Source organism: Oenanthe melanoleuca, chromosome 1 (genome assembly GCF_029582105.1).
Source record: "Oenanthe melanoleuca isolate GR-GAL-2019-014 chromosome 1, OMel1.0, whole genome shotgun sequence".
Classification (NCBI taxonomy): domain Eukaryota; kingdom Metazoa; phylum Chordata; class Aves; order Passeriformes; family Muscicapidae; genus Oenanthe; species Oenanthe melanoleuca.
The window spans coordinates 101,034,830-101,058,272 of NC_079333.1; the positions used below are offsets into that span (position 1 = coordinate 101,034,830).

The window sequence follows — 23,443 nt, forward strand, 5'->3', positions numbered from 1 at the left end:
CTCCTAAAAATCTCTGCTTTTCATACCCCTGTCTAAGCCACAGAAAATTAATTCGGTTGAAGCCAGTATGTCCAGTGTATGAATTATTCATTTATGAGCAGTTGATAAATAAAACCATAAAAATCCTATCAAAGATGATTTTATTCCTGTCTAACTTATTTAATAATTTGCCTTTGAAATTTTAAATAATCTATTGGAGCTTTTCATGTTCCCACTTAGCAAAAGAGTGAGCTAGTAGCTCTGCATTTTTTGTCTTTCTTAGTGAAAATCTGTGGGTTTGCAGTTCTTTACACAAATAAGAGCTCATCTGCAATATCTCCTTTGGCACCAAGATAAGTTTTTATTCATAAACCTGACACATGAGTAACTAATAGCTTTTTAATAGAAATACCTCTACAATGGATGTAGAAAGCAGAGGGCTTTTTCCTTCTAAGTCTTCATTTATGCAGAAAATGTCATGTCAACCTTTTTCTTCTGCCTTCTCGACAAATGCTCTTTTCAAACTTAAATTTCATACTTATTCTAATATGTAACATGTGCTAATCATATTAGGAATGATTCATTTTATTCAGAATGGCAAACTGCTACTCTTAGCTAGTTCCAATGAGTGATGCCACTCCTCAACTTACAGCAGAAGAATCTTTCTCAAGGATGTAGAATAGTAGCTGTTCTCAGCAGTTCTCCCACACGTCTTCTGCAGTGTTTTATTTTGTTGACTTTGTTATTTTCCATGATCACACCTCAGAGTAATTTCATAATATTTAATGATCTCTTGTGTTAGAGACTTGGCAGGTTTCAACCTCCCTAATTTTATGTGTGAAGACAGAGGTGTAAGGTGAATTTACATGTTAACAGGGTTCTGATGCCTTGAGAGACTACCTAGAACAGAGGCTAGACAGTGTTGAAGGAATAAAGCAGGCATTTATTAAAAGGCCTTCAAAGGACACACCTTGGGCAGTGCAAGAGCCCAGCCAAGGCTACACCCAAGATGGAGCACTGGTCACAAGTTTTCACACTTTTATAAGTTTTAGTACATTTACATATTGGGGGTTTGTTGTCCAATTACAGATTCAGGTTATGAAGTCCCATCCTCCAAGATGCTTTTCTCAACTTGCTGTTTATAGTTTTTGAGCCTGAAGCTGCAATGGTGTCATTGGTTATCTGGCTGGGAAAGGATTGTTTTGTCTAACTAAACTGTGAGGAGAAATTGGTAACACTTCATGTGAAGTTCTGAGTTATATACTAATGCAGTACAAAATCTGAAAAATATGAAAGCTAAAACTTAAGGCATCAGTTCAGGCTGCCTCTTGCCTTCCTGAGTGCTGGAGATCAAGCCTGGAGCTGTCTCCAGGGGATTGCAGGACACCTTTAGGATGGGGAGGAGGGATGAGGTCAGACAGGGTGGATGTGGGAATAGGACAACAGGCATGTTGAGGGCTTTTGCTTTGAGGACAAACAGCAATATCCTCCTCTTTCAGCTCAGCCTGTTGGAACCTGTTTCTAGGCTGTTGCATTGTCACTGGGGAGGTGCCAGCAGCCCATCCCTGAGAGGTGCCTCGTTGCCACCATCCAGCTTTCCATGCACACACCCTCAAGGAGGTCAGGTCCTAACCTCAAAAGCAATCTTTTTCTGCTTCTCAGCTACTCCTTCCACACCATGCTGACCTAAACATTAAAGATTGAAATAACTTTTAGAATTCCTTATTGCAGTATTGGGGGGGGGGGGAGGGAGAGAGGGGGGGGGGGAGGGAGGGGGGGGGAAATGAGCAGGACATTGAAAAGTTATTACTGTTCCTATTGAATTAGCTTTTTCCTCACACAGTAATTAGGACAGGTATTCATTTTAGAGACTAGCTGAAATGAAATAGAAAAGATACAGGACCAAACACCCTTTGTCATCCTATTACCTGCCTTTGACACCAAGGAAGTGCTGCCTGCCATCTCAGTCTTGAAAAAAACTTCTCACTTCATCTATAAAAGACCTCCTAGAACAAGAGTGATTTTGCCTCTTTTCCCTCTGCCTTTTATTGTTTTCCTCTGTTTTTTCATGCTTCTTAAATGAGCTCATTATTTAGCAATTGAACTTTAGCATCTCACACTAAAAAGTGTTTTAGGACAACAATTTATGTAAAGTATAGTTTAACATACTTGCTATCCAAAATCTAATGCATTTAAAAAAAATATACTAAACAGCTCTCTCCAAACTTGAGTTTTAGCTATCTTTGATTATACTGAGAGATGGAGAAAATAAATGAGAACTAGTTGGAAGGAAAGCACTCAATTGGAAAGATCACTTAGCTTCTTCTTCTACCAATAAATTTACATCTTTTAAATTGTCATATAAATCCTTTCTTGAAAAAACACATTGCTGAACTTCCATCAGAAGGCCTATTTTTTTCCTTTTCTTTTTGTATCCCAGTGCTAATGGAGCTTATTCTTGATCCTACTTTATATGCACATCCTGTTAGTACAGACAAACTGCTAACAAAGGACAGATACATGATCTTGATTTTCATTATTTGCATTGCTGTAGTCAGTCTGTCAAAGTTTTCATTGTAAAATTAAGGTTATTTTCTGGGTTTGTGACACTCATACCTAGATATTTGCCTCTCATGTTATTGAATGGTGCAGGTACAGCATGCTGGGATAGTAGATCTTTGCTCTGATTCAGTATGGATGACTGTTTGCTTTCCTACTTTTTGTGTTTGTGGATCAATGATGCTAAATTACCATTACAGTGTTTTAAAATGGGGGTTTTTTTTTGCCTCTCTATTCTCACCTCAGATGATCCAGATGATTTCTTTAAGTATGGATTTAAACTCCATTGAGAGTGTACAATATACATACACAGGAAACTTGCTGGATATGTGATCATGCAATATTTAATGTTAAGGCCATCCATTTCAGACTGTTTTATAAATAATACTCATTTTCATGTCTGCATTTACAACACATCTTTAAAGGGATGGATGCTATTTAGATGGCAAAGGACTGAAAGTAAACACTGTACTAAGCACTTCCTAAAAATCCATCAGTTTTACTATCCAGCTGTTTGTAACAGCATTTGCAAATAATTGCATTGATAAAATGAAAGCCTGTGGCTGCAATGATATTCTTTAGAGCTGATGATGGGCTATGCAGTGCAAGGGTTAACACATCCTCTTCTTCTTCTCCAGATATGGACTAAATTTCTAGCTCCAAGCCACAAGTGCAAATGTGTTTTGCAAAGTTCCCTGGGTCCCTTGTGGGCAGGTGTCCCCATTAAAAGCCCTTGTGCAGCTTGGGGTGACCAGCACCCTCAGCTCTGGGGGGACAGGGGCTGGGTGAGAGGTGGCATCACACCTCTGCAGAGACCTGTGCTGCTACAGAGCCTGCCACCTCTCTCCTTGGCCAGTTTGTATCATAAATATTGCACAATGAATATTTGTCTCTGTTCCTGTAACCAGCAGCTGTCGTACCTGATATTTCTATTGTCACTCAAACACTCCTTTTAGTCCTTGCTTTGAGACCTCCAGAAACTGTTAAAAGCACAAACAACATTGTGGGAAGTGTTCTGTATTCCCATTTGAATGGAACAAGGTGAAATTTTCCTTCATTTTCTTCTACTTTTTAGAAACGCCTAAACTCTAATGCCTCTCAAAACACTTACAAAATATAAAAAAGAAAAACAAAACAGGAAAAGCGCAAACAAACAAAAAACCACCCAAACATCAACAACAAAACCAAACACAAAACAAACAGAACACAGAACCCCAAACAAGCAAACAAATAAAAAAGGACAGAAATCAAAACAACAATCACTGAACAAAAAATACAAGGAGAAATTACAGCCTTGGTGGGCATGCAGTAGGAGGAGGGTGGGTTGTGTAGATTGTTCAGGAAATTCACAATTCTATAAGTAAAGAAGAATAATATCCTGCTTGCTGACCTCATGCATTTGGCTTCAGACACAGGAGCCCTAAATCTCTCAGAAGTTTTGCTGGCAGGACCCTGTGCTGTGCAACCATGGAAATTACAGCTAAAGGAGAATGAAGATGGACTAGAGAAACAAGGATCACATGGCTGCTGCAAGAAGATAAATCATTTCAGCCTTGCTGCTTTCAGACTTTCCAGCGTTGAAGAGCATCTCCTCCTGACAAAAATATGCAAGAAACCAAAATAATTTGATGACTGGTTGTTCTTGAGAAGGATGTTGTTTTGGGAGAATCACATTTTATGATGCACAGGGCTGCACCTACTTCAAACACAGATGGAATGTGAGGCTCTGTTTCTTCCTAGGGTACCTCAGTCTGGCCAGGTCATTTTCCCTTTAAAGAGCAACAGCCAGGCTGGAGCCAGCCTTTGCTCAGGTGTTATTTAGGAGTACAGAAAACTCTCCCCCTCTGGCCTGTGAGGTACAGGAATACAGGGAGCAGTGGGAGCCATAGCAGAGGAGCTTTCATACAGAGTGAGGACCTGGAGGGTGCAGCTGTGTGGCCCAGGAATGCGTGGCAGGAATCCTGCCTTTGGCCAGACACATATTTCTCCCTGTGGGAATTCTTGTGACTCAGGTCCTCTGCTCTGCAGGAAGGAGGGTACAGCATCAACAATTCACATTTGCTCCCGTTTATAAACTTTTTTCCTTTAAGTCAGGTAGCACGTATGCAGTGCTAGCTGGATTTTTAAATTTCATTGGTAGTATTTGTGCAGCTCCCTTCACCAAGAATTGTCTATCAATCTGCAGTTTATTGAGGTATAATCTAAAAAATGCCTGCCTGCCTTTCATGTGGAAAGGAAGCCAATCAATAGCAGTGGATTATTCCAGCATGTGTATGGTCCAAGAGTATAGGACATTTGTCACTGAGAAGCAAATGGGTTTCTCCATTTGCAAAACCAGAGGGATTTGTTCTAAGGGATTTTGTTTCAGTGTTCTCTTAGGAAAGCACTTATTAACTAAGAGTTAATTTCTTAACACATGTAAGAGAAATAGAAAGAATACATAATGTAATGACTACTGTGTAAAAGCAGAAATCCAGAACAGCAGGCATTTCCATTTTTATGCAATAGAAACATTTGCTGTGCTAGGATTTTAAAGTTATATAAACAGGTACTAGTCCATATGATACTTAATTAAATGGCAAATTGTTTCTAAGGTATTCTGAGAATTAGTGTTTTCTCTGTCCATTGCATTGAACCTTTTTGATTTAAAGTAGAAGCACATTTAAACTATATATATATATATATATATATATACATATCAGTCTTTTTCATTCTTTTGTTCAAGAAAAACAATATGAATAAACATAAAATCCCTTTCTACGCTCAGAGGCTTTACTGCAGTAAACTGAAACTTGGTGCTGATTTTATTTATCTCTTTTATTAGTGATCAGGAGGTTCATTTCATCAAGGCTCCAAGTTCCACTGGTTCTTAATGGCTTTCCTGGTGAAAATTTGAACAGACTAATGGTGTCACATATTTTAGAACCAAATTGAAGTATTTTGATATACATAATAGATGTGGCTTATTCAATTGAATTTATCCTGTTGTGCCACCTTGCTTCATGGGAGCAGTGGTTTTCCCCATTCCAGTGTTTGCCAAACTAGTCTTGGTCTTTTTCAAATGACATTTTTCATCATCTGATCTGATCTGATAGAACAGATTAATTCATGAAAATCTTAGAACTGGTGATGTTTGCAGTGTGTGCTGAAGAGAAAGATCACCAGAGGAAGATAGAATGTTTAATTATTTGTTGTTTCCAAGCTGGAGTCCCAGTTTCCTTTATAAGAACCCAGGTGTAGGTGACACTGTGCATGCTACTTTCAAAGACTATTTTTTTTTTTTAATCTTCCATATGCAGCCCATCTCTACAGCATTTTTCAGAATACCTCCTTACCCAAATAATTCCCTGCAGTCTACTCAGTCTGTGCGGGACTTGTTTAAGAAGAAAGAGCAAAAAGAGGAAAAGAATAGTTAGGCTGACCAATGGAAAACAAACCCACAATGTATTATTTAGGATATAGGTGTGACTCCAAAGTTGAGAATTTGGTGTATGACTCAAATTACCTAATGATGGTACAAACACTGCAGTCCCTCTCTCCAAAGCAGCTAACGAGCAGCTATTATAAGACATTCCAGTAAAACACATTTTCTGATGTTGTTCTTTAAACTCTAGGTCCTAAGGTAAAACTGCATGAACAGTTAGGAGCTGAAAGAGCCACAAGAAGTTGAATTTGTATTTAACCTGAATTGATAAGGGTGTTCCTTATGATTGTTGATAATTACATTTAAGTGTGATCTGATGTATTGTTTGCAAATTTTGGGAAAATAAGTATGTTATTTATCATGATGTAGAATCCAGAACATCATCTGCTGTTCTCTGTACAGAACATATTGTGCAGTGCACCTGAAAGGGAGGTTGGGAGAAGGCACTGGTTGTCATGATTTATGAGCAGAGTTTTCTGACATGGACTAGCACCCACAAGAGGCCAAAGCAAACCCACTATAGTCTGTTCACAAAGAAGAGAAAAACAGGATTTATAAAAAAAATAAAACTCCACAGCAAGACATTTGAATGCTTTTATCTTCTGGAACAACACTCTTCAGGTTAAAAAAAAAAAAAAAAAAAAAAAAAAAGCAGGCAACTGTATCTACAGTTTTCACAAGCAGAATAAAGTGGAAAGGAAGCTGTGCTGTTGTGTGCTATTCAAGCAGTTCCTCAGCAAAACAAGTCAGGCAGCAGCTGTGCTCTGGCCAAGAGAGCCACTGAGGTCCCTCTTTGAGCTGCCACTGCTTTACCTCTGGATTCTGTTTGGGATGGAGAAATAAGCAGAGAGAACTGTAATGGCTTGAAACTGTCTTTCTTTAACCAGTAAAGAAATTATTGTAGTTTTGTAGTTACTTGAAGCTCCAGGAGCTTATAGGTCCTCCTGCATTTCTTACCAATAAGTATTCTTTAGCAGAGGGACAGACATTGAATTTTATTTCTTTTTTCCCTAATATAAATTCTCTGAAATGTGAAAGCCTTAAGCATGAAACCTCATTGTTTTTCTAGGAATTTTCCAAAATATGGCTGAGAGCAGGACACTGCAAAGCTAAAGACCCAAACCCTTTCTGGAGGTCAGTGACTGCTGAGGGGCAGTGGCAGCCCCAGGTGTGGCACCTGGGGACTCTTTTTAGGCACAGAACAAGAAAATTCCCTCCCTTATGGGAGCCCTTTTGGACTTCTTTGTGCAATGGGAACTTTGGGCAGTCAGCTAAAATTGTTCTTCTTACCATATATCATTAAAATATATATATAATCAAAGGCAGTGTGGTTTAAAGAGAATCAAAACACTTAACAATATTAAGCTGTGCATGGTATGAACAGATTTAAAGCTCCCAAGACAAAAATATATAAGAAGTAACAAACGGGAATTTTGACATTTAGAGCCATTTCTTTCTCTTTTATTTTTTTTCAATTAGAGATATTTTGTTACCTAGGATATTTTCTTGTGACTTATATCTAAAACCAGCTGAGCTTCTAAAAAACAAATTATCTTTTGATCTCACAGAGAGGGCACAGTAAAACCAGTGTTTATAAATGCAATTGTTAAAAAAAAATAATAGAAAATATGAGCTGCTAGAAAAGTCAAGCTTGTAAAACAATTGCAGTGGCTTTCCTTTTCATTAGCAATACTTGCTTTATGCTTGTGATAGTTGTGTCCCACTCCAGCCTCTACTTTTGAAGAGGAAGGGTTGAAAGATACTTGCTGAAGAGCTAATTTATCAGCCTGACATTACCATCTATCAAGAGGAGAGGCCTGCTGTTAGGAAAATCAAGATTATTGGTTCAGGGGTTTTGTTACCTCTTGTGAAATGAGGGCATGTTTGACAACCTACACACCTGAGAGATGCTCTGGACATTTTGGTCCAGGTCCCATACATCACTTGTTTTTCTGCAGCCTGCTCTGGTTCTGTCTCCATTGACTCTCTCTCTCCCACTCAAAGAAGAAAGGATTTGGCTTTCTTTTCCTTCATAAGCTATGAAGAAACCCACTACAGAATTTGTATGCATTGGTCAATTTTAGATCTCACCATGTGTGTTTGAATTCAGCACCTTACAGAGCATTGCAGAGTCCAGAATCTTAGGGCATGTCTTAGGAACATGCAGACACCTCCTTCAGCTGTAAATCAGCAGATGAAAACCTGGAAGGCAAAGGGATTTTCATATGGCAATGAAAACCCTGAACAGGTGAATGGGTTCAGCTCTGTGGTGAAGGAGGGCTTAGATAAAAAAAAAACCAAGAAAAATCTAATTATCAAGAATTAGGCTTTAGGTTTGTTTTTTTGTTTTTTTGGTTTTTTTTTTTCCAATTAAAAAAAAAAAATAAGAAATTGAAGGTAGGGCTTAGTTTAACCTCTCCCCTAAATAGTGATATTTACAAATTCTGTAAAAGTTCAAAAACCACAATCTCTTTTTGGTCTTGTTGAGAACCTCCTGCTGATGTTTTGTTGTTTTTTTTAATTGTGGAGGAATGGTAGTGTGTACTCTAAGTTTACATCATTGTGGCCTAAATGACATATTCAAAATGTGATTTAGATTCCAATGCAATCAAAATTCCACTCTGCAGTGCAGCAAAATATGGACAGGCCTATTAATGAATAAATATAGCTGTGTAATCACATTCAGCACCTTGTATGATACTTGCATGATAACACTTAGTGGAATGATCATGTCCAATCCTCTAAAAGTTACATCTCCTGAATTCAAAATAGACAGCATTTGCACCTTGTGTCTTTACAATTATATGGATGCAAGACCTGATGACTTGACAAAAACTTGAATAATATTTTCCAGTGATGAGATTAGAATTTTACAATTCCCAGGTTGCAGTTATAGTTCAGAAAGCAATATTTAGTTTTGCTTGGTTTTGTTTTGGGTTTCTGTTTGTTTAATTTTCCTTAACTCTCTATATGAAGCATGCAGAAGAACATTTAAATTATGTTAGAGGAATACAAGATATCAAGATGCAAGAATATGTATGGGGCTGGAGGGCAGATAGCAGGTGGTGCTTTGTGCATGCAAGGAAGGAATCTCTGCAGTGCACCCTCTTCTAAGGGGATGCTTGCAGATCAAGGGTAGATGATCATATGATCAAGTCACACAGCAGAAAACAATTTTTTCCTTTGTTTTTTTATTATATTTTTTTTTAATCACATTTACATCAAGCCTTTCAAATACTGTTGAATTGTTTCAGGACAAGACTTTTCTGAAAATGAGAGCAGCTTCTAGTGACCTGCCTGCTGGCTTTGTCAGATGACATTGGCAAAACAAGTGGGTTATTGACTGGTTTCTGTCAATGCTGATCTGTCACACCTGGGAACTCACCAGCTTTCACAGCCCTCCACTTGGAAGACTGATGTTTTGGCAGTATTTTTTCTCAAATCTGAATGGAAAGAATAGTATTTAATTTCCATCTGAGAGATTTTGATTGCATCTGTCTTGACCTTTCATAATTTCAAGAAGCTAGCATTATAAATAAATAACATAATTGTGTGTAGGTATTGTCTAGGTATTTCCTGTACATAAGTTTACATTGCACAGTGAAAGAAGTCCCACATTTCAGTGCACTTCACACTTTCAGTCTTTAACCCTCAATATTACTAGATGTTGAGCACAGCTCTCAAACTCTTCCCTAACATGTCTTTGAGAGATCTTCTAAAAAGAGGTTGCAGAGAATTTTTGATTATTGTAGCTGCTGCTGTAGATCTGTCAGATCACAGGTGAGGAAGGTGCTCTGGTGCTGCAGGGTGACTTGTTCAACTCATGGTGCAAGTGGAATCTCAGCTGACCACAGAGGGTGCATTTCAGCAATCACAAAACATTCACTAATTACAGCTAGCTCGTTCTTAGCAGGCTGATGTTTTTAATGAAAAGTTATTCACTAGGATATTCTTTTTTTTTTTTTTTTTTTTTTTTTTTTTTTTTTTAATGTTTGGAAGTTAGACAGTGCCCTCTGCTGGGAACAGGCTCCCCTAGCATAGTTTGCAAAGACAATTTGCAACAATTTGTTGACAATTTGTGAAAATGAACACAAAATCTGTGCTCTGCCCAGGATATTTGCTGGTTTCAAGGACCCACACCTTGTTGTGGTCCCTTCTTGCATTCTGCTCTACTCAGAAGCATACTGTGCAACAAAAACGGGTCTCAGTTTGGATGGCAAAGAGCTTTTGAGTAATTAAATTTGTACCAGTTGGCTTGAGCTGACTGTAACTTTACCACAGTAAGCAGCAGGAATGTGCAGCGCTATACATTCCAATTTTTACAAGAATAAACTTAAGGCTATAAGAACTTATTCATCAGAAAAAAAAGGTGATGAAGAACAATGCAATTGAATTTACTTCTTATGTGTTCTCTTTCATGTCTTTATTGCATTATTGCATATTTCATAGTTTAAAAGTTTATAAATATAATGAGAAGTCAAAAGTGTTTTTTTTTTACTTTTTATCTTTTCTTTAACTTGTTTTGATTTTTCTCTTGTTGTTTTGAGAGGATGCCAATAAAAATAACAACACTGTAATTTTCACTTAATAGTTCTATTCTGATGCCTTTGGACTTTTCCAGAGTCCATTAAAAGATACAAACCAAAACAAAAAGACTTCAACAAACAAATCCAAAACAAAAGAAAGCAGTTTACCTCGTATGTAACTCGAATTTACATCTTACAGCAAAGGGGACAGAAATAGATTAATTTCCCTAGTAATTCAATTGAAAACATTTAGTAAATTTAAAACGTGATATTAAAATCTTTCAAAAATGGACTATAAAACTGTAGTAATCCAGCATTTATAGAAAAATTTGAACTGATGGCAGAGAAAGCATTAGATATCCATTCATGAAGCTTTTATGACTTTCAGATCTCTTCTCCAGTTTTTCTCATTATAGAAAATACGTGGAGAGAAACAGTTGCCTAAGGTTAACTGTGAGGGATTTCTATTAATTGATTGACAAGCTGTTTATACCCTAGCTTGAAGATGAAGCAAAGCAGCTCTTGTATTTACTATATGTTTCATGTTTTCGACAAATCTGCAGACTTTTAAAAGCAGATTGTCCACGCAGAGCAGCTGCTCTGTGCCAAAGCAGAGATTGTCTGTCTGCTCACTCCAAAGGTAAAAACTCAGAACCTCCTGCAGCACACACTCACTCTCATAAGGGCAGCTCTGGAGCAGAGATCAAGATGTGTTCCCAAATTCTCCCTCCATCCATAGCACTGCCTTGCAGCCTTTATTTACATGTGCTGCAGCTGGAAACCTCTTTGCTCCGCCCAGGGAGCTCCACACCTCTGCGAGGAGCTGTGAGTGCTGGACTAACAGAGCCCTTATTAATGGCCACAGCTGGTCATTAGCTGAGCCCTGAATCTTCCTTGATGGCCAGCTAATGAACACCCCACTGGCTCACTGTGAAGATTGGTCAAGATAGACAGTACAGGTAATTTACAGCTGAAGCCCCAGCATGCTAATGGCCTTCCCTGAGTAACTGCAATCAACACAGTCCTAATAAGTGGCATTACATTCCTCCTCATTTATTTCTCAGTTGCAACTATTTCATGTTGAATGGAAACTTCAGGTTCTATGCTTAAAGAGATATTTGCATGTTTTATTTGTGTGAAAACTTCTTTAAGAATTTAATATGGAAAACAACTTTAATCTTAAAAATTCTTATTTTTGAAAATTTTTGCCCTTATCAGAAGATTTTTTTTATTTTTAAAAACAAAATCTATGCTCATAATATTCATCTATAAAAGGCTCAGAAGCCCACTCAGAGCAAAAATCATCTCTCAGGGGTAAATGTTAGCTGCAGGAGCCTGGAGAGCTTTGATAGTTCAGCACCTGTGGTGTCTAATCTCTGTGAATCATGGATAAATTGGCCAGAAGTTATAGTCTAGCTGTGATCCTGCCAGCTCTTAAAAGCTGTAAAGTTTCAACCAAGCCTTGGCTTAATAGGAAAGCTCTGGAAAAAGCCCAAGAAGTGGCAGTGATGCATTAGGTAGCACTCTTCTCTCCAAGCCTGGTAGATAATACCACAGGGGCTGTCCAATTATCACAGAAGCCTGCTTTGGCTTTAGATATGCAGGCACCTTCTCTCATTTCAAGAGTGCACAGATTCCACTGTGGCCAAGACATTCATAATCCTTCATACTTTTTATATTTTTCATATTTTCATTTTCCCAAGTTCAAGTGTCGTAATTATGATGCAAAACCAAAACAAAAGCAAACCCCAAAACCAAAACCCAACAACCCCACCCAGCCCCACCCTTCATTTGGTTATATCTGCAATGCTACTGCTACAAGAAACCAGGTGGGCAAGGAGCCAAGAAATTTATCATGTTCCATTACAGGTTTCATGCACTTGACTCACCTTAAATGGTGTCCCCATGCTCATCTCATTCCCAGCAAGCAGCTTCAAGATTGCAAAACTCTTTCCCCCCAGTGATTCCAAATTGCAATTCTTGAGCTGTGAAGAGATTTGGAAATTGAGTTTCCAGGGAGGTGCCCTGACCATGGCTCACTGGGGTGTGGAAACAGGAGCTGTACTTGTCTTTAGAAAGAGAGTATTTGCCCTCTCACTGAAGATACTCATCTTACATTTGGCAGCTTTGCTCCAGAATATGTGAGATTGTTAAAATTTCTCATTATTCAGAGATTCCATTTCGTACTTTTTGATTATGAATGTGTCCCTTCTCTCCATCCTGATTTCAAGACAGGAACACTCCTGTCTACTTAGCAGGCATTGCTTGCAAAAGGTATGGTGAAATGACTAGAAGGAAATGAGTTCCTAAAGCTACAAAACAGATTGTGAAAGTAGCAGAGATGGTACTTGCCTTGATGTTGCACACTTGGAACACAAATGTTTGATTCTGTACCTTTCATAGCATGGATGTGAGAGTTCAAGCCAGACAGGGGAGTTATTTATAAGACATTTATTGAATAATTAATTATCTTCTCGTTACACAGAATCCTGCATTTGTTTTCATGCTAAAAAATAAATATGATATTCAAATATTAATGTTGTATGTTTGAGAAGGACCAGGTCCTGTCCCAAAACAAAATTTTTGAGGAAGTTAATTGAACCCAGATGGATTTATGGCATCTTGGTACAGATGAAGTAGTACTAAGAATGTTTTTTCTACTTATTTTTGTCCAGGAGCTGTGGTCAGTCAGCTTTAAAGTCCAAAAATCAAAAAACTGAAAGTTTCAATAAAACATGAATTTGATCTCAGAAGTAATATAAGCTCCATGGAAATACTCTCTCCAGGGGGCAAAAGACCACTTCTTAAATCCCAACTCTTCCTTAAGCTGCTGTGTAATTATCCCCTAAAGGATGCACGTGGCAGTTTAGAAGGGTTGGTGCATGTTGAGATGAATCTCTTCACAGCACTGAATGGGAGATCTTCAGCTGTGTCTGTCCCCTTGCTTTGCCCAGTCTTACCAACACTCAAAAAGTGTGCAAGCTGCCATTTCAACCCCTGTATGTGCTTGAGATGAAGCCCAAAGTCAAGCAATACAAACACAATGTAAGATTCTGTAATGAAAATAAACAAAGCAAAGACATATTAGTTTTTTTTAATTCTCATTATAATGATTCAATAAGTAATCCTGTACATTTATATGAACTTTCTGTTCCTTGCTGCATGTTCTGCCAATGGTTCTTCCCATTTTAATGGCTTATAATGTTCAGAATTTGTTCACATGTGCTTTTTTCAAGTGTCAGTGCTTAAAACTTTCCTGCTAAAGGAGTTTAGCAATGAGCACACGTTTTTCTACCAGACATCCCTTGGGAATGGAACTCTACAGGAATAGACCAGCTTCTTTGCAGAAACCATTGCAAGGCTGAACTAACACAGATGTAATTGCACTTCTGTTTTACCTCTTATCTTTTTCACAGAAAACAAGAATATTTTCATAAGTTAGCTCCTTTTGAAAAGACACAGTCTCTGATATACCTACGAAACAGAAAAATTATTGAAAAAAAAACCACCTGTTGTTACATATAATTTAATTTCATGTTATTGTATTTATTTTCAGAAAATATATTGAACCTAGTGTCAAGAAAAGCAGATACTCTTGGAAACAGCTTGAAAACTGGGACGCTCTCTGAATATTTTGCTCTTTAAAAGCAACAGATTTTAAATTTTGAAACAAACATATTTTCTTACATTCTTTGCAACAGGCGGTTCTGCTAATCTAACCTGCAGAGCTTTCTTTGGATACAGTGGAGATGTCAGTCCTTTAATCTACTGGATGAAAGGGGAGAAGTTTATTGAAGATTTGGATGACAGTCGAGTCTGGGAAAGTGATATTAGGTAAAATAAAAAGTTTTTTTCTTATTTTTTCTCTATATTTTTTGATAATTAATGTACTTTTTATCACAGACTAACTAAGAAGCATCTTGTGTTTGACCTTTGTTTTTACAACATCCATCCTTTTCCTTTGTGACTCCACCAGTAGAGAACAGAAAAATGCCCTCCTCAGCCAAATATGATGTTAGAGACTTGTATAAACAGAATAGCTACCAAAAAGAGCTGTAGCGTTGATTAGCTGGAATTTACCTAGTGACTTTTTCAAGATGTGGCAATTTACAAAAACAACCATGAGGACATTAAGTAGGATGAAATAAAGAAAAATAAATATCTTGAGAAAATCAACTCAAAAAAGTATTTTCAAACATGAAGCCTTAAATAAATGGTGAAGTTTGACTTCCCTTTTGGAATGTTTTGATTTCTTCATGCAAAGAACCCGAGTTTCCTGGGATGTTATCTGGCTTGTGAGAGCCAAGCATCCTGTTATGTGGGCTGCTTATATCTTCTGAAATACTTGTTTTGGAGAGGATCTGGCAATTCATGCCATGTACTTCTACTGCTCCTAAAAGTGCTGCCTCATTTAGAAATTAGGGACAAAAGTGGATTTGTATTGAGAATTACATGCTTGACATAGCATACTAAATCCTATCCAATATGAGGTATCTGCTTGGATCTGAAGAGATTCCTTTTTCATTTATAGCTCTGTATGTGTGAATATCACAGTTTCTATGTATCATAGAAATTAAAACTCAGAAATTCAGGCATATCTTAGTGTGCATGCTGAGGTTTAACCTCAGCCAGCAAGTAAGTTCCACATAGCCACATACCAGAATACAACTTGTGGGTTGAGATAACAATTTAATAACTGAGACAAAGGGAGAGATTATAATAATAGCAATAATGCTAATTGTAATAGTAAACATACATTATTAATAATAATTGTAATGAAAATGAGACCTAGAGGAATAAAGCCCAAGAAAAAGAAATTATGCACAATAGTCACAATTAGAAACATCAAGAGTACTGTGGAGACTTTCAAGGTCATCATTCCAAAATATAGGCTAAAAGGAAGTAGTATATGTCACTCCAGTGTACTTCAAGTTTATTCTGTAAAAGTCAAGACCAGTACACTAAATGGCCCGTGACAAATAAGATATTTTGTGTTTAAACCTTTCCCAAGTCCTTCAGCTAGTGCCTTGGGTATCTGACGACTGACAAAAAAAGTGAAGAGAAACCTGTTACAAATTTCTTGTTTTGTGGAGGGCGGAGCAGAAAAGCTTGTTCCCACTTCATTTGTCAGGCCTGGAATAATTTGTAATTTGCTTTCCTGAGTTCCTGAAACCACTGATGGTCTTGTAAAGAGGGAAACAAAGTAATGGGGAGACAGGTGGAGTCTTAGACAGAAAGCCTTTCATTTATAACCTGTCTGAACTAGAAGCACCTGATATACCAGTTCTTCCTACTGTTTAATAAAACATTATCAAATTTTATAATGAATTCTAGAAATTCTCTCTCAGACCATGGCATGAACACGTTGTTTCTGAGTGGCATGTTGGAGAGCCTCAGAAAAACGACAAATACTGGGTTTGGCCCAGACTCTTGGTGTGACTCTAAACTCCCAGAATAACTGTGTTCAGTTTTGTCTCTTCTACCATTCCAAGACTTCAAGAATCAGGGTCTCCATCAAAGTGTGCAATGATATATTACCCATGTGCATATCATTCTGCTTAAAAAAGACAATGAACTGAAGCTCTCATTAACATTTACAAAGCCAAACCTCCTCATTAGAAGTGAGGGCATGATATAATTAAATTAAGATTGCATCAAACCATAACCAAATTTGAAGCCAGAGAGTTGTGAGTTGTAAGTATCATTATTATGTCATGATTATCTAAAGCTTCACTGTGGTACAAGCAGAACAGCAATGATGGCTGTTTTTTTCCTCAGGGTTCTCAAGGAGCATCTCGGGGAGCAGGAGGTTTCCATCTCATTGATCCTTGACTCAGTGGAAGAGGCAGACCTAGGAAATTATTCCTGCTACGTGGAGAATGGGAACGGCCGCCGGCACGCCAGTATCCTCCTGCACAAAAGGGGTAAATGTGCAGCTTTGCTCCATGGAAGGGTAAAATGCAGGGGTGGGCAGCTTGAGAGACTCCCTCTGATGCAAGCAGGAATTTCAGCTTCCTAAGAATTAATGGTCGATGATTGTTTCTCCCCAGGAATTTGTACGACGTGCAAAATAAAAGAGAAAGGATGTTAATTATGGTTGTCACTGGAAAAAATACAGCAAGGCCTTTTAATTAGATCTCTGTAAAAGATGCATTTAATAATTCATTAACTTAAAAATTAATAAAGGCTCAATAGAGAAAAAATAGTAGGAAAACACAGGTGATGCAACTGTAATAATTTTCTGTAAGGAAAAAAAAAGTCAAATTTTAGGAAAACTTGAAAAGAAAAAACTTTTAATTCTATCAGAAATGCCACCTAAACCCCATGCCAGGGGGGTTCCTGCACAGCCTTCCAACACTTTTGTTTAACATCAACATTTCTGAAGTGAAACACCATGACAGAGGTTCCAAGAGCTCTCCTGTTTCTCCTCACTGCTCCCATCCCAGGATTCCAGCCTGCCTTTGGCCACAGCCACCTCCCACTGAGGTGATTGCAGGGAGATGGAGAATCCCCTGCAAATCAAACTCCCAGACCCACTTTGTCCACTCTGCCTCCCAGAGGATGCTCCACATGCCTGGGATTGCCACTCCCCACCCTCCTGCAGCCTCCTGTGCACTTCAGGAAGCAAAGAATAATCAGGAGCAGTGCCTGCATTTTGCTGACATTCCTGTGCTTTTTTTAGACTGCTTGTAAAAGTGAGCAAACCAGGATCTTACTGGTGCTAAAGTACTTGTGGCATCTCAATTTATATCAAAGCAGTGATATCTTCCTTAAATTTGGTTTTGTAGCATGCAAATTCTGTCTAAGCTTAGAAGGAAACCATAAATCAAGATAGTGTGACCAATTTATTCAAATATATTGTTGGGTATCTCCAATTACTTGAATAGAACTTCATTGATAGCCATTCTTCTGAACTCTTGTCATTGCTTCTTAAAAGATGCAGACATGAATTACCAGATGTTCTGCTTAGCCTGGCATTTTCCATATTTTCTTGAATTTACTGAGATGAAAAATTAACTTATTAAGTAATTGAACCTCAACAATATGCCAACTAGTATTCATATACTCTGGTTCAGAGAAATTTATACCCAGAGCAAGAGCTTAGCCAAAAAAACCCACTGAAATCCAACAGCTTATTCTTAATAATCAAACTGCTTGATGGAATAATGAAAACAAAGAATTTTTAAAGCCCAAATTACTTTAAAAGCAAAAGTTATTTAACTGACTTCTATGAAGTCACATGCTGATGGTAAGTCCTTATTTTCTCTTCCATACAAGCAGTAGCCCCAAGACTGAAAACATGTAATTTTTCTCTGTTCTGTGACCACCAGATTTATAATTTAACTTTGTGCATGCATGAATTTTGCATGAATCTTAACTTTCTTAGAGAGCTCAGTAAGTCAAACATACCACAGTATGTGGCCTCATGATGACATGCTTAAGAGGGAGTAATTTCAATATTTAATTGCCCTTATAAATAGTAAAAGGACAAAGATAGCAGGAAAAAGTCCCTTTTTTTCCCCCTTTTAGTAAAGCTGAATCTGAAATAAATGTGGAAGCAAAATCTGTTGTGCCCTAGAAAGACAAAAGGTACCAGATACAAGCCTTCTACACATTTTGCATGTTGACAACTGTTTCAGTGAAATGATAAATTAAGCATGACAGATAAAAATTTGAGCTAGTCTCTCAGGTCTCCTAGGAAGAGCAGTTTTGCACTGCTTGCTTAGTCTGCTGTAATCACCATGACAACCTTTTGGTTTAGGTTTCCTCGTTTAGATCCATAGTCTCTGCTAGGAATGAGTTAGCTGTTTATTAATTTCTGATTATTTGGCTGACTTAGTACAATTGAGATCTAACAATTAGGTAAATTTGCTTCCTCAACACCAAGACATTTGCAGATGTGTTAGTTTTGGTTGGTTTTCTAGTTAGTGATCTTTTCTTTTCTAGCAGTATAAAAGTACAAAAATGATGAATCCAGAATGTTCACTGCATACCTGAAAAAGAAATTATAATCCTTCTTAAACTTCCTTCATGGAACATTATCACCAGGATCAGAAGGGACAGCAAAGCAGAAAACTCTGCTGCTGAACAAAGAGAGTTCCTGGAAAAAGAGGTATTTAGGGCTAAACACTGCAGTGGGCATTCAGGTACAAAGCTTAAGCCTTTCCAACACCCTTGCAACTGCTGCTTCACCCAGGTCAGTAGAGTCACTGTTCCCTTACAACTCCAAGAGGAGATTTTAGACATTCCTGCACTTACACAGGACCTGAAAGCATACAAGTCAACAGTCTAAATCACCTGAAAAACCTGGATGCATCTTCCTTATACTCCCTCTGGTCAGCCCAGCAGGGAAACTCACCTGGCAGAAACCCTGGGCAGGATCCATCAGGGATGTCTCAGCCCAGCAGGGACACACTCCCACCTGGCAGAAACCCTGGGCAGGGTCCATCAGGGATGTCCCAGCCCAGCAGGGACACACTCTCACCTGGCAGAAACCCTGGGCAGGATCCATCAGGGATGTCCCAGCCCAGCAGAAACACTCTCACCTGACAGAAACCCTGGGCAGGATCCATCAGGGATGTCCCAGCCCAGCAGGGACACACTCCCACCTGGCAGAAACCCTGGGCAGGGTCCAGCAGGGATGTCCCAGCCCAGCAGAAACACTCTCACCTGACAGAAACCCTGGGCAGGGTCCAGCAGGGATGTCCCAGCCCAGCAGAAACACTCTCACCTGACAGAAACCCTGGGCAGGGTCCATCAGGGATGTCCCAGCCCAGCAGGGACACACTCCCACCTGACAGAAACCCTGGGCAGGATCCATCAGGGATGTCCCAGCCCAGCAGGGACACACTCCCACCTGACAGAAACCCTGGGCAGGGTCTATCAGGGATGTTCCAGCCCAGCAGGGACACAGTCTCATTTGGCAGAAACCCTGGGCAGGGTCCAGCAGGGACTCCCATCTCAATCCAGAGCCTGGCACAGGGAGGGAGAAGGGGGTTTCTGCTCTTCCCCTGGAGCTGGAATGGAGAGCCAGAGCCTCTCCTCTCCAGATGTGAACTGATTTCAGGAGGGGAGCAGAGCACAGTGCCCCTGGACTCCAACACCACCTGGGCAGGAAAAGTGAACCCATTTTCAGCATCCAGCCCTGGGAAAAGCTGGTGGTCCTGGTATGTCCCTCTAGTGCAAATATCAGTACTCTCTATGTCAGGGAGCCAGCCTTATTTTTCTCCTGAATTTCTTTTACTTCTTGACACCAGTGGAGAAAAGCTATGATCTATGTTTTCTGCTGCCAGCTAACCATTTTTAGAGTCCTAAATTTCCTCAGATGCTGTGCATAGGGAGCATTTAACTCGAAGCTAAAGGCAGTAGAGTATTTTAAGCAGGACAATGCCAATGCTGTTTCCTTTTCTCATTCATTCTGACAAAATTTGCAAAAAAAAAAAATAGGAAGAGGAGAACAATCAGAACCCTAAAGATTTAACTTTCATTCCTTTCCTCCACCTTCTGACCAAATTCCTGTCACCCTCTACAACAACCAAGTTATTTTCTCTTTTTTGTGGGGGGAAAAAAATCTACTTGTTATAATCTAAGGTTGATTTTGTTACTTACTGGTGAGAGGTGCAATTGATCATCCAAAGCAGTTACAGGTTAATCTTCAGCCAGGTAGAGGAACCTTCTGGAAATTAATTCTGGGAGTGGTGCTGACAGCAGCTAAGCAGAAACTGATTAATTACAGACCACAGATTGGAGATGATATAGCAGGTGGATCACAGACTACAATTCTATTTTTTTCAGAAGTTTTTTAATTAAAGGAGACAAGTTTATAGTCTATCAATGTAGCAGATAAAACTGCAATGCATAAGGAAAAGAATTCTCTTCCACAATGTTATCTATTGACAACTATGACTTTCATGCAGGATAAAAGTCTTCATAATCTTATTTTATCATAGACTGTATTGTAAATATGGGTTATTATCTAATTATGTGATTATTTTTTGAAAGTCCTTTCTGATGTCTGCAAGATGAACTCTACATCAAAAATAATCTCCAAATCTATCTTTGCATTATTCTTTAAGCTGTATAGATATCATTTTAAAAGCTTAATATATACTGGTATTTTTCCTGGGACAGACATTAGAACTAAGGTAACATGTTTTCATGCATTTTTCAAAGTATCTACTTCTTTTCTTCCCATTGTCATCTACACAGTATTATCATCTGATTTCCTGCCCTTAGCCTCTTTTATGGTTTCAGGTTTTTTTTCTCAGTCATAGGTGCTCTCAGTGGGCATATATGAATCTTTTTGACTGTAAGTTAATGAGGGTTAGTTAAAACAAGTTTGGGGGGTTTTTCTGTCAAGAAAAAAGATATTTTCACTGAAATAAGTTGTTTAGGGAAAGAGTTTAAAATTGCCCATGGAAATACATATTTGAAAAATATGCAGGATAATATTTCCTAGATGGAATGCATCTTGAAGAAAACCACCTTGTTTTAAACTCATTATTTCTTAATGCATAAACATCATATTAATACTTCCTGTACAATGTAATAGCAAATTCTGAATAGAAAGTAGTTCCAAATTATCTTCATGTGGTTGTTAATGATAATAGAATTGCTGACAAACACATTAAATTGCAGTGCCATTCACATAATAGTGTAAATCTGGTTTATTACTTACAGACTTGAATGTGTTATATGTATTTTCAGGCAGTTGAACACAATTTCACACAGTGGTAGTGATGAGTGACAATTAAGACTTAAAAGAGAAAAGAAACTAGTTCATTTCTAACCTCTGCAAAGAAACCCCAGGTGTTATACCTCCTTTTACCAAAAAGCTTCACAATGCTTCTGAAATTTCTGAAAGGAAACTCATCATATGAAATATAGAACAATGAGTTATATTTCAACTTCTGCTAGTTGGACCTGAGTGCTTGTTCAATGCAGTGAATCTCTGAGTCTCAGTGGAAGAACTCCAACCCACTTGGTCAGTTCTGACCTTGCATGAGTCTATCTTCCAGTGTATAAATCATTCAGTTTTTATTCTGCACTGCAGGAAAAGCTTTTCCAAGACCCTCATCAGGTTTTAGAATTGAAATTGGATTGGATTTGATGGAAACTGATTTTTCATTCACCTATGGCCATCGAAGAAGGCTTCAAGTGATCACTGAGCTCAGCAGTGCCAAAGTTCATTCTCCCAGGAGGTTCATGACACAGGGCCAAAGGTCAAATATCAGCTCCTTTCTTGTCCCAAACCTAACAAAAAGTGACTGACCTTTTACACTCATCCTCATCTAAAATCAGTTGAGGAACAGAATACTAAAGACCTCTGCCTGAAAGAAACTCTTCATAAGATCACACTTTTAATCAGTCAAGTTTTTCTCACCCTTTAGAAAATTGGATTAAGATAACTCCAGTAAAAAATTTTGTAAGATTACTCAGCATGTGCCTAAATCTAACTTTCCTCTGACAAGTCTTAGTTCTGGCAATATGTCAAGTTGGTTTGTTTAAGAGATTACTTTTTAAAACAACTTTTGTACGACTTTTATCATAGCCCTTCCTTGTATGTGATGTCTAAGTGCAAGTCTAATCTTGATTGACAAGGATGAAAATATTTTAAAATAGAATGTCACAAACTGTTCTCATAATCCATGAATAATTAAATTATTCATTAATGCTACTCTCAGAAAAAAATGCAAACAGTATGTTTAATGATCTTACATCCTTGGAACTCTGTACTCAATTTTTTCCCCACATTTTTTGCACCCCTTGGTGCCTCTTACATTCATTTCTTTCAGAAGATCTAAACAAAATATTAGTGTGGGCATGTCTGATTTCTGTAGTGCAATTGACAAATAGAAGCTCTCCCATTAAGGAAGATTCAGGTCATATACAATTAATTAATTTGGGGAAAACAACAAAAGATTACTGCAGTTCCACATCATGACAGTTTTTTCCCTCAGTCTATATTATAAATTGCCTTTGAAATGTGTTGCTATGTATTTAAATGTAGAATTTTTCAGTAACATTGCAGCATTTATATTTTCCCGACCTTATCCTCTTGTGAGCTAACATACTGTTGGAGATAATGTAATTACTCTCCTACTGGGAACAGGTGTCCTGCACTTCTCAGCAGAAATAAAAATGCCATTGGTAAGAATATACTTCTATTATAATAATTTACTATTTCTCTTCTAATAACACTGGAAATCCAACAGCACCAAGGCTCAGATATGTTTCCTGCCATACTAATGAATAGATTAACAAGATCCCTGCATTGCATTTGCACACATGTATGCTTATGTATGTATAATCCCACACCTGACTAGCTCTTTTTCATAAGGGAATCAGGAATGCATATCATTTATTTTTGTAAAAAAATAAAGACAAACAAGGTCCCAATAGTTCTAATAAATGAAATTAAACTTCTGCATTGAAAATAATTTTGAAAATCATGACTAAATTTAGCTGGCTTCACTCAACTCTGCAGACATTCACAGGCATGCATGACCTGTGCTGGCAGAAAGCATGTACTCTGTGCTAAAAAATAATTTCATAATCAAGCTAATGAGTAGCCCAAATCCACTTCTACTGCTATCAGAAGTACTATTGTCCTACAGTATCAATCAGGAATTATTCACAACAGTATCCATATAGGATATCCATATAGGATATTCACACATATCCATCTGGGTACCTTTCGTACAACCAGATTTTTTGGAAATTTGAAACAAAAAAAGTCTTAAAAAATAGAGAATAGATTTTATACATATGTGTATTGGATATGTGAATACTGTATAAAGCTGTGGTTCCATATGCTATATTTTGGGGAGACAATTTGCTTTACAGCTATGCCATAACAAATACTAAGCAGGGGGAAGAAAGAAAGGAAAAAAAAAAAAAAAAAAAAAAGGAAAAAACCCATACTTTTTCATTTTAAAACTGTGAGTATGGGTTT

The 23,443-nt window shown here is 38.0% G+C and overlaps 1 protein-coding gene across 1 annotated transcript in view; it reads left to right on the plus strand.

Moving 5' to 3' along the window:
* Positions 1 to 23,443, plus strand: part of IL1RAPL1 (interleukin 1 receptor accessory protein like 1) — a 669,427-nt gene that overhangs the window by 627,415 nt on the left and 18,569 nt on the right. Inside the window, exons 7-8 of the mRNA XM_056502208.1 lie at positions 14,190 to 14,322; positions 16,267 to 16,412. Coding sequence (XP_056358183.1) covers positions 14,190 to 14,322; positions 16,267 to 16,412 — 279 coding nt within the window. The remainder of the gene's footprint in view (positions 1 to 14,189; positions 14,323 to 16,266; positions 16,413 to 23,443) is intronic.